Source organism: Trichosurus vulpecula, chromosome 7, assembly GCF_011100635.1.
Source record: "Trichosurus vulpecula isolate mTriVul1 chromosome 7, mTriVul1.pri, whole genome shotgun sequence".
Classification (NCBI taxonomy): Eukaryota; Metazoa; Chordata; class Mammalia; order Diprotodontia; family Phalangeridae; genus Trichosurus; species Trichosurus vulpecula.
The window spans coordinates 245,397,761-245,414,659 of NC_050579.1; the positions used below are offsets into that span (position 1 = coordinate 245,397,761).

The window sequence follows — 16,899 nt, forward strand, 5'->3', positions numbered from 1 at the left end:
TTTATAGCAGGTGTGGGACTAGAGGTGAAGAATGAGACACATTTTTGGACATGGCCAATGTGTGGATTTGTTTTGTTTGACTATACTTATTTGTTACAAAGCAAGGCTTTAAAAAATGGTGAGGGGGATTGGGGGAAGAGGGAGTTTAGTAATAAGCAATGACAAAAAGAAAAGAATGAAAACGCCATTGAAAGATTTTAAAATTAATTTACAAGCAAAGAGAAAAAAGTTCAGAGGGAGGTACAGATAAGCAAGACAGCTTTGAAACTCTGTTGAATTTATTTTATGCTTAAAAAATCCTATATATAATAGAGACTCATGGTTTCACAGGCAATCCTCCTTTTCAGTTCTTCTTTGAGCACGGAAATGTTTGTATTTGTTGTTTGCCAAGTTTAAAATAAATAAAAATTAAAAAGTATTTTTTAAAAAAGAAAGAGTATTAGATTTGGAGTCCAAAAAAGTAGGTTTGAATCTTTGCTCTGTCTTGAATCTTTGCTTATCATCTTGGATAAGTAACTTTCCCTACCCTGGGACTCAGCTTCCTCATCTATAAAATGAAGGAATTGAATTGAACCTCTTAGTTCCTTATAGGTGTGTTTGTCTGTCTCTCCCTTTCCCTCTCCCTCATCCTCTTCCTCTCCCTTTCTCCATATACATGTACATATGATCTCGTGACCAAAGATTCTATAGGTGAACAGGTATGTGTATATGTGTGTAAGCATAGATGTGGGAGAAAGGAGTAATTGTGTGTGCCTGTGTAAGAGAGACAAAGTGTGCATATTTGTGTGAGTGTAAGTGAGAAAGAATGTATATATGTCTAAGGAAATATGTTTGGTATGTGTGTGAGGTGTGTGTGTGTGTGTGTGTGTGTGTGCACGCGCACGCGCACGTGTGACTGGAAGAATGAGCTGGTGGGTAATGGTGAGAGAAGTTATATCTGAGAAACTGAAGGTGGGACTGGACTGCCATATATGAGACCATGTGCACATTTACAATGTACAATATAAGCTGTAAGGGAATCCACAGGCATGGGCGCACGTGTGTGTGAGAGAGAGATGGGAGAAGGATGATGTGTAAATGGGAGAGACAATGAATGCTCTCAATGTCCAAAGGAGGGAGGCTAGGGTGGTCAGGGAAGGGGGGCAGGGCGGGGCTGGGTAGGATTTAGGTAGTGGGAAAGGCAAGGGAATGTCTTCATAGGCAAAAAGGCAACTGGAGGCAGATTTGGGGGATGGGTATGAGAAGAGAAGGGAGGGCTTTCATGAATTGTCTTATCCCCAGCACTTCCATCTTCTTCCCTGGGAAGCTCACCTGTCGGATGAGGGACGCATAGGTAAAGGGAGGTCGGACATCTGCATTCTTGTAGAACTCATGATTCTGGGCCAGTTCTGGGGGAGAGAGATGAGGGATATGAGGAGGGCCAGATCTGTGACTCAAGGAAGCCCCCTCCCCTAAACCACAATGCCTCCCTTCTGTGGTCCTCCTGCCCCCACCTCCCCACCCTCACCAGAGGAGATGGGGGTGCAGAACTTGTCACTACTCCTCCTGCGGGCAGGGCCCCCACTGTGCAGAGTAGCAGAGCTGAGGCCAGGGGGGCGTAAAGGAGTAACAGGGGCGGCAGCTGAGGTGGGGGGGTGGGCGAGGCCGTCCGGGAATGAATCAGCTGCTGAGACAGTCACCTTGGAGAGTGAGGAACCTGACACCAGGTTCAGCTATGAAAAATAGAAAGGGTGATGAGAGCAGAGCTAAGGAGCATGGCAGGGACGAGCAGAGAATATCTCCTTGGATTCCAATGTCTTCTCCACTCTTACAGATCTCATGGTCAGAATGGTGGAGGGTGAATTTTAAAATTTTAAAATTTTAAAATTTAAAATTTCATTTAGGAAAGGGGCTAGTGGGGGAGGGAGAGAGCAAGGTTCAAAGGAAGTTGGTTTCTGAAGGGAAGGATTCTGAGGGGAACAGATCTGAACCATAAGGGTCTAAGGTATGGAGGCAATGTCCAGGGGGAAGGGCTAAAGGAATGGTTGGGGAAAGTGTCTGGGAAGAGGGCTCTTGGAAGGTCAGGCCCCACTGGAAAGTACGAGGGGTCATAGGGACTAGAGGGAGCAGGGGATGTATGGGGCATAGAGCATCTCACCGGCTGGCTAAAGGGCTTGGGTTCTGAAGGCCTCATGTGCAAATGGGCCATCATCGCCTGAAGTCGCTCACTCTCCTTGGCTAGCTGTAGGGAGGGAGAGAAGGTGGGATAGAAAGCCTGGGTTTCAGAGTCTTTTCAGGGTTTATTCCTCTCCCCTTCCATCAGCATCCAACACCATCCTTCCCCAATCTTCTGCCTCAGGGGGAAAGGGAAGGAGGAACCAAGGGGAGAAAAGATGACAAACACAAGTCTCTTCAGCTGCTTGACCTCACACTGGTATCCCACAGCACTATCAAACTCTAGGGTTTCCCACCTTTGTTCATGCTATTCAGCCCATTTAGAATTTAGCATTTATTCATAAATGCTTATTGGCTGATTGATTTACCCCCCAAATATTTCCTGAGTGTCTACTACATTAAGGCCCTCTGTCAGGCCCTGTGAAGAATGCAAGGATGTATCCCCACCCTTAAAGAATGGGCAGTCTAATAGGGAGGTGATAGTGCATACATATTTGTTGACATATTAATTTCTCTCAGTGATTGATTGGTTCCCCTGATCTGTCTCTTGGGTATCTGCAGTTCAGGCTACTATCTTCCCTATGATCTCTTCATGTACTTCATTCTAACTTTGCCAAAACCATTTTTTTTTTTTGCCACAACCTTTGCTTAAGACAACCCACTGGAAAACTGAGCACATCTTGTCTCCTGACTCCAGTAGAACCCATCTGCCAAGAGGATTGCTACTTATGTTGGACACACTAACTATACTGCTTCTGATCCTCCCAGGGCAAGACCCAGACCACCTCTCCAAGCCCACAGTGTGCCCTCTCTAGAGTTCAGCTCCCCCATCCAAGATAACCAGGAGAATTTAGACAAGGTAAGGAGATTGCTTTGGCTACATGGACACACGGTTGAGTCCAGCAGACCCCACAGGAAGGTGAGACTGGGGCTAGGGAGAGGGTGAGCAGGACACAATGAGCACCCTACATATACACACAGAGGGTCACACCTGTATCTCCAGTTGCTGGACAACCTGCATCTGGACCCGGCACTGGGCTGTGCTTCTGTCGTCAAGTGCATGTTCTGTATTGAGGTGTCTTCGTGGGGGGGCGGGGGGAGGGAAGAAGGGAAGGTTAGACTCGGGCTTCACCTAGCATATGCTCCCCATCTCCCCTGACTGTTCTCCCCCATCTGCCTTCCCTGACATACCTTCGATCCCCTCACACACAAAGACAGAGAGATAGAGGGGGGCAGAGAGCAATGGAGACAAAGAGACAGAGAAGGTGGCCAAGCCAGAAGAAAGGGAAGACAGAAGCAGCATCCTCCTAGTCAGCCTCCTTTGATGTCTTTGCTAAAATCCCAGCTACAGAGAGATCTAATTGCAAATGAACTAATTAAGTAAACCTCTGACGAAGCGTGAAAACAATTTGTTTGACCCTGATGCTGCAAGGGGCTGGGAGACAGCAGAGTTAATCAGTCAGTGACAGAGCCTGGTACCACTGTGGCAGCGCCAACCGCCTGTCCGCCCCCCTGCCTACCTGTCCACCTGCCCCCTCCAGGCCCCATCGCTGCTGTCAGTTTCTTCCTAATCCTTGACTGGGGAGACTGGGAGAATATAGGAACTGGACACAGTTCTCTGCTCACCCCTCAACCTGCTCTGTAGCTCCTTAGGAGGGGGAGGGGTTGCTTTAGTTCCCACAAGAGCTGACTATAGGGGCTAGGAAGGGCTGGATGGGGGCCCAGGTAAGACAGCTGTGTGACTAGACTGAGAGCATCCACTCACACTCACACCCACACATCTCAGCACTCCCTCATTCCCAAAACAGAGAGCAAGTTCACAGATTCAGTGGCTGGGGGCCTATCCAGGACTCGAAATTCGAAGGAGAAGGAGGACAGTGGTACTTGTGGGAGTGAGGGGAGCTGAGGCTAACTGTGGTAGTTAGTCAGTAACCAAAGAGGGGCAGGGAGGCAGAAGTAAGATGTGGAGAGTCAAAGAGGTGAGAGGGAGGGAAAGGGGGAGGGGCTAGAGGGGAAGAGCTGGGGGCAGTTGGGCACCTACTTGACAAACTGTCCCAGGTCTTCACAAAGGGTCTCACAGCCTGGCCACTTGCACTCCCCATGGCCATACAGGGGATGGGAGCCAGGGGTGTCCTCGTGTGAGGAGCTGGGAAGGGAAGGAAAGCAGGAGGTCAGGGACCTTGTACAGTAGGCAGGGGCCCCTGTTGCTGACCACAACACTCTTTAGTCCAGTTTAGTCCCAGCTCCCCCTCCCCCTGTTTTCCTTTGGTCTACCTTTCAGCCCTCCAGGAGTACTGATCCCCACAATCAACCCCTAGCCCCGACTCAATTTCTCCCCCAATTTTAAAAACTCCACAGTTCAAAATTCAGATCTGAACTATTTACAGTGGGCTTCCCAGAGTCATCCCCCACAACAGCTTCCTCTCAGGTTCCCTCTCTGAAGGTACCTGTCTCGTCGAGGTGTGAGCACAGTGGGTTGCCCATTGGGCAGGGTGTGGTGGGAGAGGGGGGGTGAGACCTTAGGGGGAACAAACGAGGTAGCGGTGGCTGCTGCTGTGGTGAGGTCCAGCCCCTCCTGCTTCACGCTGTCTTCAGCCGGCTGGGCAGCTGCCCCATCTCCCTTCCACAGCTGGGGCAGGTCGGATGGGCACACGGCTGCAGAGAACAGGGCCAGATAGACATCCCTCCCCTCCCTTAACCCTTTTTGGACAGCACAGGAGACACCTAACCTATTGGAACTGAAAGTTGGGACTATCTCCCCAGGAACCCTGGAGGAAGGATTCTGAACCTTCAGTGTGGGCGCTAGGAATGTGGGGTCACTGTAGGGGTCCAGGGAGTGGAAGCATGGGAGGCTCAGTCTAGATCCTAGGGATGACAGGGTTTCAGAGCCTCAGGGTAGGGGCTCTGGAGGCTCAGTCTGGGCCTGGGAGAACACAAGAGGTATGTGGGAGCTACAAGACTCACTCACCCTGTGGTAGAGTTTGGAGGGGTCCCGTTGCCTGGCTGGGCTGCAGACTGACCAGACCCTGCCTCTGCAGGTTAAGCAGGTGCTGCTGTTGCAGCTGCTGCATCTGCAGGAGCTGTTGCTGGAAGGCCAGCTGCTTGTTCCCAAGTGCCTGGTTCCAGGGAAGTAATGGTGCAAGGGAGAAATGTCAAATCAGGCCTTTCCTCATTGGTGATGGGCTCTTCCTGCCCTCCACCACCTTCCAGCCCCACTCCCTCTGGCTCCATCCAGCCTTTCAAGATTCTCGTCTCCTCCCTACTTCTCTTTGCCAAACACTGAAGTCCTTCCTTTCTTACACACACACACACACACACACACACACACACACACACCTATACCAAGTCATTCTCTCCCATCCCTTGCCTTTCTTCCCAGGGGCCATACCCCTTTCTATTCACTGCAGTAGGGGTGGGGGGTGGATGAGAATCTCTCTCCCTCCCACACCCGGCCCATCAGAGGGCTCTAGGTGCCACTCTGGTCTAGAACACAACTCAACTGACTTGAGGTCTCACATCACCCCCTTCTCTTTCTTCTAACAGCCCCAGCTTTTGAAAAAGCCACTGGTCCATAAGGCAGTGCTGAGAAGAGGGACAGCTCTTCCTTTTCCCTGGTCTGTCCCTCCCTCTTGCTTTCTTTTCTATTGCCACCTTCTCTCTTTTCTCTCCTGTTGTATTTTTCTCTCCTCCCTTCCTTCCTTTTCACTACTTTTTTTTCTTTTCTTCTGATCTTTCTTCTCCTTCCTCCCCCCACCCCCCAAAAAGAGACAGACCATAGACATCATCTATTCCAATCCTCGTGTTTCCCAGAAAAGGAAACAGGCCCAAAGACGTTCAGGCCAAAGTTAGTAAGGAAAGTAATAAGGTTCTCCGTGTTCTCAAAATCTCTTCCTCTTTCCACCACTTTTTCCCTCTTACTGAATGACCAAACTTAGAATTAGAAGATGGTCTAGGCAGTATATCTCACACAGCTCAGCAAATCTCTTCTAAAGCATCCCTGATATATATGGTCCTAGATTCTCAGCTTGAATAGTGATCCAGACTAGCTTACTACCTCTCAAGGCAGTACATTCCATATTTAGCCAACTCTAATTATTTAGAAAGTTCTTCCTTATATTGAGCCCAAATCTTTCTTCCTGTGACTTCCACCCTTTGGTACTAATCTTATCTCTTAGAACTTTGAAGAATAAGTTTATTCTCTCTTTCATACAACAGGCCTTTAAATACTTAAAGACAGCAAACATGTCCCACTCGTCACCCCTCTTTCCAAGTTCTCCAGACTAAACACATGCAATTCTTTAAGCTATTCCCATTACAATGTGGTTTCCGGACCACTCACTGGCCTGGTCACCCTTCTCTGGATTCACTGCTGTTTGTCAATGTCCTTTTTATCTCCTGCGTATTATCAGAAAAATTTCTCTCCATAAGCTAGGGGCTCCCCAGGGAGGACAGGAGGTCACAAGCAGGCAAGATAAACCCTATAGTACCATGTTCAATCATTTCAATATACCACCACACGCACCCCCTACACCCTAAACACACAATCACATATACCTAGGCATGTTTCTGCACGGAACGACTGACCACAGTAACCTCTTATGATAGATAACATGCTGGGGCCAGAAATGAAGCTTATCATTTCTGTCCCACCAACTTTTCCCTTCCTTCCTTACACCTACTCAGTACATACACCTAGTCACACCCACACACACACAACTCTGCCTTCCACCCCCCCCCCCCCCCCCCCCCCCCCGTCCCAGCACACACAGATTCCCACGGGGCCATTAAGCCATATGCACAGGCAGAGACAAGTCAGTCAGTCAGCAAGTATTCATGGAGCCCTTCAGGGCTGTGCCTGCCCTAGGAGCTTGCAGTGATGTCTGTTTGGGGCTTGCTAGTTATTGGGGAAACAAAACACAGGATCACAGATTTATAATGTCCCCATTAGAGTATAAGCTTCCTGAAAGTAGGGACTGTCTTACTTTTCTCTTCGTATCCTAGCACTTAGCACGGTGTTTTTACACATAGTAAGCATTTAATAAATCATTTGTTCAGAGCAGGGAGAACCCTTAGAAGCCATCAAATGTAGTTCCCTCATTTTATAGATCAGAAAATGTAGGCAGAGAGATGTTAAGTGACTTGTCCTGGGTCACACAGCTAGTGAATATCTGAGGCAGGATTAAAATCCATTCCTGACTCTAAGACCAGTGTCCTATCCGCAATACCACGCTGGCAGACAGAGTAATTGAGAGGAGATACCAGAGATAGTATACCAATTGTAAGAGTGAGTTGAGGTAACAAAAGAAGCCATCAGTTGTCCTGGTATGTTAAAGAATGTCTGGTTCCAATCATGGAAGACTCCGTTGGAGGAAGCTGCTCGGTACTGTCACTTTTTTCCCAACATGGGAGGAAGGAGGTTGTTCTAGACACAGAGCAGGAGCTTTCAGGAGGGGCACAGAAAAAAAGTGTGGCTTGGATAGGGTGGGCAGGCTTTGGAGAATTCAGAAGGCCATGAGAGACAGAGAGATAAAGCAAGCAGAAGGAAGGTTGAAGGATGGAGGGAACTTGGCAGTTGGGAAGCTGATGAATAGAAAGCCACAGTACTCAGATCCATAGGAGAGATTTAAAGTGAATGGAAGGAATGCTGCAAAAGTATAAAAAGCATGTTTGGCCCCAAAGAAGAGACTTGAGACTCTCCTCCACCCTAATCCTTTGCAGAGGGGTGGGACTGGGGGTGGGGGCATATAAAGAGGAGGAGTCCATAAGTGTGGACCATTGCTTATAACGCCAGATTTTTTTCCATATGTTGAACTGTTTTGCTAAGTTTTCTTTTCTCTCCTTCACCTCAAAAAAAAATTCTTTGTTTTAAGGAATGGCTCTTGGGAGGCATACAATGAGAAATAGAGGTGATTTTTTAAAAGATCCATAAAAATCTATTTAAAAAATAATAGATTTGAAGCACAGGAAGGCACAAAGTGAGATGCACACTCATACACACACACCTCCAGGAAATGTATACATATATAATGACAGGAATGTACACACGACCCGAGCTACACACTCACAACTAAATTCCCACACCATTGTTCCATATGGAACCCAACTGATCAGATGGTGGCCTGGAGATAAGATGGCACATAGAATAGAAGGAAAGAAAGAGTCATGGAGCAGCATGGGGAAAAACTGATCACCAACTAGACATCTAGGCGGCACAGTCAGGAACTTAGAAGTCAGGAAGACCTGAGTTCAAATACAGCCTCAGATACTTACTAGGTGTGTGACCTTGGGCAAGTCACTCAATCTCCACCTGCTTCAGTTTACTCAACTGCTATCTGGATGACCCAGATGGCTCTGGAGGAGAAGGTGAGGCTGGTGACCTTGCATAGCCCTCCCTCACTCAAATCAAAGTCAACTGCAAGTCGTGTCATCATCTCCCTGACGTCCTGGTCCTCTTCCAAAACGAAGGACGAACACAAAAACTCAACTGCAGAATTGTTGTGAGGACGAAATGAGACACTGGTTGGAAGGCACTTAGCACAGCGCCCAGCACTAAATCTATTACTATTATCATATCATTATAGATATTATTACTTTGTTCTGTGTGAGCCTGGACAAGTCACTTAACATCTGCCTTAGCTGCCTCAATCGTAAAGGGGTGATACTAATAGCACCACCTCCCGCTGTACTGAGGATGAAATGATATAATCCTTGTGCCTGGCACGGTGGAGCTTAATAAATGCCTCCCATGGGCCTCCCTGCTTCCTAGGATGGGCAGGAGGTAACATTAGTTGGGGGGAGTGGAGGGAGAGAAGGGCACAGGGCCCGGGCTGCAGCCCCTCAGGCCAGCTTCTTACCTCTTTGGGTTGCTGTTTCCCAGCTTGCTGCTGGGTGAGGAGCTGTAAATGAAGCTGTTCTTGTTGTTTCTTGTAATATTCCTGTAACTGGGCACAAGGGAAGGGTGGGAACAGGTCACCCAGGGAAGGAAAAACAAACAAACAAACAAACCAAAGTCTGGGTTGCTTTTCTTCTTCTTCTGCCTCATTCCCCAAAAGTGGATTCTTCACTGTCCTAAAGCTAGGGTGGGAAATTGAATCTAACTTGCTTGGCAAACTGGATCTAGGAGTTCGAGCTGGTAGACCCTGTCCCAGGGAAAAAGCACTGACTGGATTCAGAGGACCCAGATTTAAAACTCATTTCTGATGCTTACTACGTGAATGACCTATGGCAACTTAGCAGGGCCCCTGATTCCTCATCTGTAAAACGAAGAGTTAGACTAAAATGGCTTGGGAATGCCCTTCAATCAGTCTCTAGATCTCAGCTCCGATCCTATGACCCCTGCCTACTGAGAACTATTTTTGGGGAATGTGGCAGGGCAAGAAGAGAAGAGGTTGGCGAGAGAACAGACTTGGTGTCTAATGTCAATCACCAGGAAAAGGGATTCTTCATAAAGGGAGGGCATGGGTTCTTCCTTGGCCTCTGGGCCTCCTAGAGGAGAGATGAAGGCCCCCAGATATGGCTGAGGCAGGGGTTCTTAAATCCTTTGTCCCAGCCCTCCCCTCCTTGTAGGGGTGGAAGGAAGATCTATATAGGTCAGGGAGTTCATTTTTTTTTCCCCTCAGGCCCAGAGCTCTGGAGATGGGGGTAGGACTGGCACCTTAGGAATCCCCAGGAACTAGGGAGTAGAGTGTGAGAAGTATAACCCTTAACAAAGAGAGAAAGAAAAAACGACCTTTGACCTACACCCAGCTCTTCTAAAAGAATGCAGGCCTGTCTAGCCTAAGTAGTCTCCCTGACTGTCAAACAGGTTTCCGTCACCCTTCCAGGCCCCACCCCTCCATTGGAGCTGGGGGTTCCAGGTAGTGAATTGGCAGTAAACAAGGACCAGAGGCAGGAGACCAGGCCTAAGGGTAGAAAGGGGAGACCACCAGGAAGAAGGTGAAGAAGGTGGGCCCCTTGGTCCCATGCCTTACTCTACTCACTCAGTAACAGCCCTGCACTTGTGCAGCCGTCCAGGACACTGGTAGTGAGAGATGAGGAGAGGGGGTAAAGAGGTTGGGGATAGGTGGGGTCTCACCTGTTGAAGCATGATGGCCTGTTGTTGCTGCAGCAGGGCCTGGAGCTGAGGCGGTGACAGGATCTGCTGCATCTGCTGGGGGGTGATCATCTGAGGGGACATCATGGCCACAGACACCGGCACCTGGGGGCAAGGGGGAAGATACCATCCTGCTCAAACGCTGTCTCCACTCAGCATTCTCCAAGCCTTTCCCATTCCTGTTCCCAGGGGTAGGCATGCCATACCCCAAGACACAGAACCCCAGAAATGGAAGAGCCTCAGAGACCAACTTGGCCAACCCATACCTGAACAGGAAGCCTCTCTACAATGTTCCTAAAAAGTGGTCAGTCAATCTATAAGCATTCATTCATTCATTATTTATTTAGTCTACAAGACTACTATGTATGTGCCAAGCACAGTAGTAAGCACTGGCGATAGAAAGGCAAAAGACAACCCCTGCTCTCAAAAAGCTTACATTCCCATGACACCTTACTCTCCCCCCTTCCCCCAATCTCTTTAATCCAGTAACACTAGTCTCCTGGTTTTTCTACAAGCAAGACACTCTACCTCTTAGCATTCTCTCTGGCTATCTCCCGTGCCTAAAACACTCCCTCCTCTGTTCTGATTACTGACCTCCCTGGCTTCCTTTAAGTCCCAACTAAAATTTCACCTTCTACAGGATGCCTTCCTCAATGCCTCTTAACTCCTATGCCTTCCCTTTGTTAATTATTTCCTAATTACCCTGTACATAGCTTGCTTTATATATATTTATTTTATGTTGTCTTTTCCATTAGATTGTAAACTTCTAGAGGGCAGCTAGGTGGCGCAGTGGATAGAGCGCCAGTCCTAGAGTCAGAAGCTAAAACAGTTCCTAGCGTGTCTATTCTAACGAGGGAGACAATGTACAAACAACTTTGAACAACCAAGAGCTAAGTGGTGGAAATGGGAGGTAATCTTAGAGAGAAGGGACCACAAAGGGGGAGGGGGAGCAAGAAAGGCCTTCTGTAGACAGTGGGCATTCCAGGCACAGGAGATAGCCACTGCAAAAGGGGATGGGAAATGGAGTGATGTGTGCAAGAGAACAGCATACTTGTTGGATTGTTGAGTTTGTGGAAGCGAGTAAGTAAGATGTAAGAAGCCTGGAAAGGTAGGAAGGGCCCAAGATAGGAAGGAAATCTTTTCTTACATCAAGCTGGAATCTTCTACTCTCTAGCTTCTACTCATTGATCCCTGGAGCCAAGCAGAAGAAGTGCAATCCCTCTCTCCCAATACTTGAAGACGACAATCATGGCCCCTTCCTTCTCACCTCTATCCGCCTTCTTTTCTCCATGTTAAACATCACCCATTCCTTCAACTGAGTCTCATCTGGGCCTTGTTTCCAATCGTCCTGACATTCCAGTCACTCTCCTTCCCTACCTTTTCAATGTTCTTCCTAAAATGTGCCAATACTCCAAACCCAATACTCCAAAAGTCGTCAGACCAAAGGGACCATCTCCTCCCTAATACCAGACACCTCTCTTCTCTAAAAGCAGCAATAGCTTTATTGGCTGCTGTGTCATGCTGTGGACTCATGTTGAGCTTGTTGGAGAAGATGCTGATGGATGCCAATGCTTGGGTACCCATGGGTGACCAGGAGTTCTTAATGTGTGAAGAGAATGACTAGAGCACGGTCAACATGACCTAGGTGCTACTTTGGTTTTCTAATGGTGGGGATGGGCTGAATGGAGCCATCCTCACTCTCATATAGCCCTACTCCCTCCGAGGCAGCAGAGATACCTGGGTTCAAATCCCAGCTCTGGCATTTAGTAGCAATATGATTCTGGGCAAATTTCTTAACCTCTTTGGGCCTCAGTTTCCTCATCTGGAAAAAGATTATTATAAGAATATAGCAATATTTGTAAGTTCTACCTCACAGGGATGCTTAGAGGGAAGCACTTTAAAAGCTAAAACGTGAGTTGAGTTATATATTTGTTATTATTAATATATTATTTTTATATATTTATAGCCCTAGCTAGTCAGAGTCAGTGATAAAATCAGTCACTATGGAACTTACAGGCCCACAGTGGGGTTTAAATGTATGACCCCAGCCTACTAAGAAGAACAACCATTCCCATTTATATTACATTTTACAGTTTACAAATCACTTTCATCTCAACAACCCTGTACAAAGATTAGTACAAGTATTCATTATTTAGTTATGTTCAACTCTTCATGACCCCATTTGGGGTCTTCTTGGCAGAGGTACTGGAGTGGTTTGCCATGTCCTTCTCCAGCTCATTTTACAGATGAAGAAACTGAGGCAAACAGGGTTAGGTGACTTGCCCAGGGTCACATAGCTAGTAAGTGTCTGAAGACAGATTTGAACTCAAGAAGAGGAGACTTCCTAACTCCAGGCCTAGCACTCTTCCAACTACCTAGTTGCCTAGTAAAGCATTATTGTTCTCCCTTTACAAGGAAGGAAACTGAGTCCCAGAGAGGGGACTTGTCCAATGTCACATGGGTAGTAAATAACAAAAGTTGAAATTCCAACCCAGGTCCTCTGATTCCAAATCCATAATGGCATATGTGTGTACAGACACACAAAAGTACTCATACTTCGTGGACTCCTAGACCCCCCCAGAGACAGCTGGGTTTGAAAGTACCTAGGATGGAAGAGAAAAGAAAGCAGAAAACTGGATGGATAGATGGGGCCTGTACTCCTATCCTGCAACTGGCTCCTCAGCCACTTTCTCCAGGGGGAGAATTAGAGAGCCAGGCTTAGCTCCCTCATTTAGCTTTCAATTTCCATACCTGGAGGGGACTGTGAAAAGACTGGAGACCCTGACCCTCAGGTCTACAAGCCCACAGTACCGGTTCACAGCCTAGGGCTCAAAGGAAAGTTTGAGATCATCTAACCTTTATCTCAAACAAGAGGAACTGAGGCCCAGAGAGGGGCAGCGTTTGCCCAAAGTCTCTCAGTTAGGAAGCAGCAGAGTTGGCATTTGAACCTAGGTTTTCTAACTCAAAATTCAGTGTTCTTTCTACTCCATGGTATGCTAGCCTTTCCTGGCCTGTACTTCCATGCTCCTCTCTCTTATCAACCAATTTGAATTCTACCCTGACTGCCTTCGAGGCCCAGATGCAATTCTTCCTCCTCTGTGACAGACAGCCCCAGCCGGGCCGGTCTTACCCTTCTCCAAATTCCTGCAGTATTTGGCTGTCTTCACTGTTTTTATGCATATATTCTCCTCTCCCCAACTACAATAAAACCTGGTTAAAAGGGAAACCAACTACAGAATTCTCATTAATAAGAATTGTTTTTCTTCCCTGAACTCCACTTTTGGAGAAAGAGGCAAATGGAAAAAAAAAAAGGGTGGGTGGGTGGGTGGAGAGACTTTCAGGGATTTGTTTAAAAACAAACAAACAAACAAAGCAAGCCAAACAACTTCCAGGCTAGGTCCTTGGCTCCTTATATATCTCTCTTCTAAAGCCTTCCCTCCCTCCATTCCCCCTCCCCTCCAGATGAGAATTCCTGATCAGCAACAAAATTGGGAAACAAAACCACAAATCCACACAAAAGAATAAAGGCTCAGGAGACCGGGAAGCAAACAGGACATTTTTGTTCTGATTTTGTTCAAGTTAATATACACATTGATTTGAACAAATTGTAAATAATTTTGAGTTTTTGGTTTTATGTATGGATCATTTTCTTTGTTTATCTGAATATTTGTTTTTGTTCTTGGTTACTTAGGTTGGGAGGGAGAGAGGGAGGAAGGAAGGGAAGGAGAGAAGGAAAGAGAGAGAAAGTGGGAGAGGGAGGGAGGGGGAGGGAAAGAGATAGAGACTGAGACCGAGAGAAGGAGAGAAAAAGAGAGGAGAAGAAGGGGAGAGAGAGGGAGGAGGGGGGAGAGAGAGAGAGAATATTTATTTCTACGCAGAGTGTTAGGACCTGACCTAAAAGATTTTCAATCAGCAAAGAAAGTTTCCATTGTTTTCTGAGTACTATACTTAATAAGTCAGGAAAGTGGATTGAAAGAGAAATCCTCGGCTGTAGTCAACGGACTTAAGTTCAAAACCCCAGTAACACCACTAAGTACCCTGTATGACCTTGGACAAATCTCTTCCCCTTCTCTGAGCCTCAGTTGGAAAATGAAGAGGTTGCACGAAAATGATCACTATGGTCTCTTCCAGCTCTAAATTCATCAGTCTGGGATCGTAAGAAGACTTTCAAGAGTTAAAGATTATAAAATATGAGAAGAGTCATTGTAGGGAGTATTGGACCCCTAGAACATCGACTCTGCATATTCTATAATCTTTGGCCTTTGAAGACAGGCATGTTAATATACCATTGATGAAAGCAGGATTGGTTTAAGTTTTGGAAAGATATTTGAAATTGTGGTTTTAAAAAAAGTGACTACTATGTCCATACCCTTTGACTCACACCCTAGGCATATATGCCCCAAGGAGGTCAAAGATAGAAAGTAAGTCCAACATACACTAAAACATTTATAGAGACACTTTTTATAGAAGAACTGGAAACAAACTAGACCCTGATTGATGAAGGAAGAGTTAAACAAATTGTGATACAAGACTTTGATTATGAATGACTATATTGTAAGAAACAATGATTTTGAAGAATACAAGGTATAGGAAGACTTAAATAAACTGATACAAAGTAAAATAAGCAGAACCAGGAAAATTATATGTACAGTGACAACAACAATGGAAATGAAAAGAACAACAAAAACGGAAACTGAATGCTTTATAATGAAAATGATCAAGCTTGGTCTCTAGAAAAAAATATAAGAATACATCTCCCTCTCTTCTTTGTAGAGGTGGGAGACTATGCATGTGGATCACTGGATACATTGTCAGAATTGATTAATGCATTGTTTGTTTTGTTGAATGGTTTTTTTCTCCTTTATTTTTTATTAGGAATTGAAGGTGATTAAAACAAAAGATATGAATTAAAATTTCTGGAAGCAGTCGGAAGGAAAGAGAGAAGGAGGGAGGTGAGGAGGGAAGAAGGAAGGAGGGAGGGAAGAAGAGAAAGGAATGGAGGGAAGAAGAGAAAGGAATAGAGGGAGAAAGGGAGGAAGGGAGGAATGGAGGGAGAGAGGAAGGAAGGAAGGGAAGAAGGAAGAAAGGAAGGAGGGAAGAAGAGAAAGCAAGAGAGGGAGAAAGGGAGGAAGGGAGGAATGGAGGGAGAGAGGAAGGAAGGAAGGAAGGAAGGAAGGAAGGAAGGAAGGAAGGAAGGAAGGAAGGAAGGAAGGAATTCTTTAGGATCACTAACTTCCCAAGCTTTGCCTTCTATGACCCTGGGATACCTGAAAAAATGAGACCCCATAAGCTGCTGATGTCTTGCACATAGTAGGTGCTTAATAATACTCTTCAATCTCTGAAGAATCTAGAGAAATGAGAGGCAAGCTTTGTCAAGATTGGAGGTGGGAGAGAGAGGGACCAACTTACAAGTAGGAAACTGGTGGCACAGTATAGCTGGAAGAGTGCTAGATTTGGAGTTAGAGGATCTGAGTTTGAATCCTGACCATGCCACTAACTACATGGGAAACCTCAGGCAAGCCATCTTACCTTTCATTGCCCCAGATTCTGCATCTTGAAAATGAGGGAGCTGGATTGGATGGCCCCCCGAGGTCCCTCCTAACTCTGTAAGCCTATGGGCATAACCTCTCTCAGTAGGCTGAGACAGTTTTTCGTTTGCTTCCTCCATCTGAATTTTTTCCTTCTCTGAGACTGTCATCCCTTCCCTCTAAGCCCATTACAGATACTCATTCTCCCTTCTTTTTTTTCTAGCTGTCTCTTTCACTTTTAGTCTTCACTGTAGCCTACTATTGACCCCTGTGGGTCACTGCTTGACTAGAAACACATAGAACTAAAGAGGTTAGTTACCTAGCCCTGAGGAGTCAATTAGTCAGTCAACAAGCATTTATTAAGCACTAGAGTTGCTCTCCATTTGCAGGGGTCCAATTTGGAGTTAGAGAGTTCCAGAGTCACAGCTCAGGGGAAACTCCAAGGCCATCTAGTCCAACCCCTTCATTTTTCAGGTGAGGAAACTGAGGACAAGAGAGTTTAAGTGAGTTGTTTAAGACTATAAAGTGACAGAAGTGAAATTCGAACCCAGGTCTTCTGATTCCTAATCACTTGCTCAATTCACTGAACCACACTACCACTAAGACTGATGCTCAGAGAGAACTGTCCTGCCCAAAGTCACAGAGCTGGTAAGTGGCAGTTGTGAATCTAGGTTCTGAGATCTAATTCCAGTGTCCTTTCCATCTACACCATGCTTCCTTCTGGGGAGATGGGGGTGGGGGTGGAACGCACAGACTTGGCCCACAGCAGGAGAATTTGAGGTCAGACACAAGGAAGAACTTTCTGGCTAGGAAAAGGATGAGTCACCAGGAAGAATAAGTGAGAGAGGCTATGGGGATCTGTTTTCCAGGGAGAGACTAACCCTCTTCCCCTTTGGTTGTCTCATCTGGAGGTAAAGGAATGGATGAAATGATTCTTTAAAGGCCCCCGCATCTGAATCTGTGATTCAGTTTATCAAGACAACTGAATCTCTGGACCTGAGCCCAACCCCCCCTGTCTTAGTCCAAGAAGTTACATAGGATGAGCACCGCTCTCTAAAATGGCATAGCTGACATCATGATGCCTTTGGCCATACCAAGGAATAGTTGGCTACATCCCTGACCTTA

At 46.5% G+C, this 16,899-nt stretch overlaps 1 protein-coding gene across 2 annotated transcripts in view; it reads right to left on the reverse strand.

The window, feature by feature from the left end:
- The window catches only part of FOXP4 (forkhead box P4), a 95,765-nt gene that overhangs the window by 23,639 nt on the left and 55,227 nt on the right, over positions 1–16,899 (reverse strand). Inside the window, exons 4-12 of one of the 2 annotated variants that reach the window (XM_036768848.1) lie at positions 10,229–10,351; positions 9,009–9,089; positions 5,123–5,270; positions 4,602–4,809; positions 4,196–4,300; positions 3,146–3,233; positions 2,138–2,221; positions 1,508–1,712; positions 1,312–1,388 (exon numbers count right to left, since the gene is read on the reverse strand). In XM_036768848.1, coding sequence (XP_036624743.1) covers positions 1,312–1,388; positions 1,508–1,712; positions 2,138–2,221; positions 3,146–3,233; positions 4,196–4,300; positions 4,602–4,809; positions 5,123–5,270; positions 9,009–9,089; positions 10,229–10,351 — 1,119 coding nt within the window. Of the gene's footprint in view, positions 1–1,311; positions 1,389–1,507; positions 1,713–2,137; positions 2,222–3,145; positions 3,234–4,195; positions 4,301–4,601; positions 4,810–5,122; positions 5,271–9,008; positions 9,096–10,228; positions 10,352–16,899 lie in introns of both variants that reach the window. The other variant, XM_036768847.1, reaches the window with a different exon arrangement.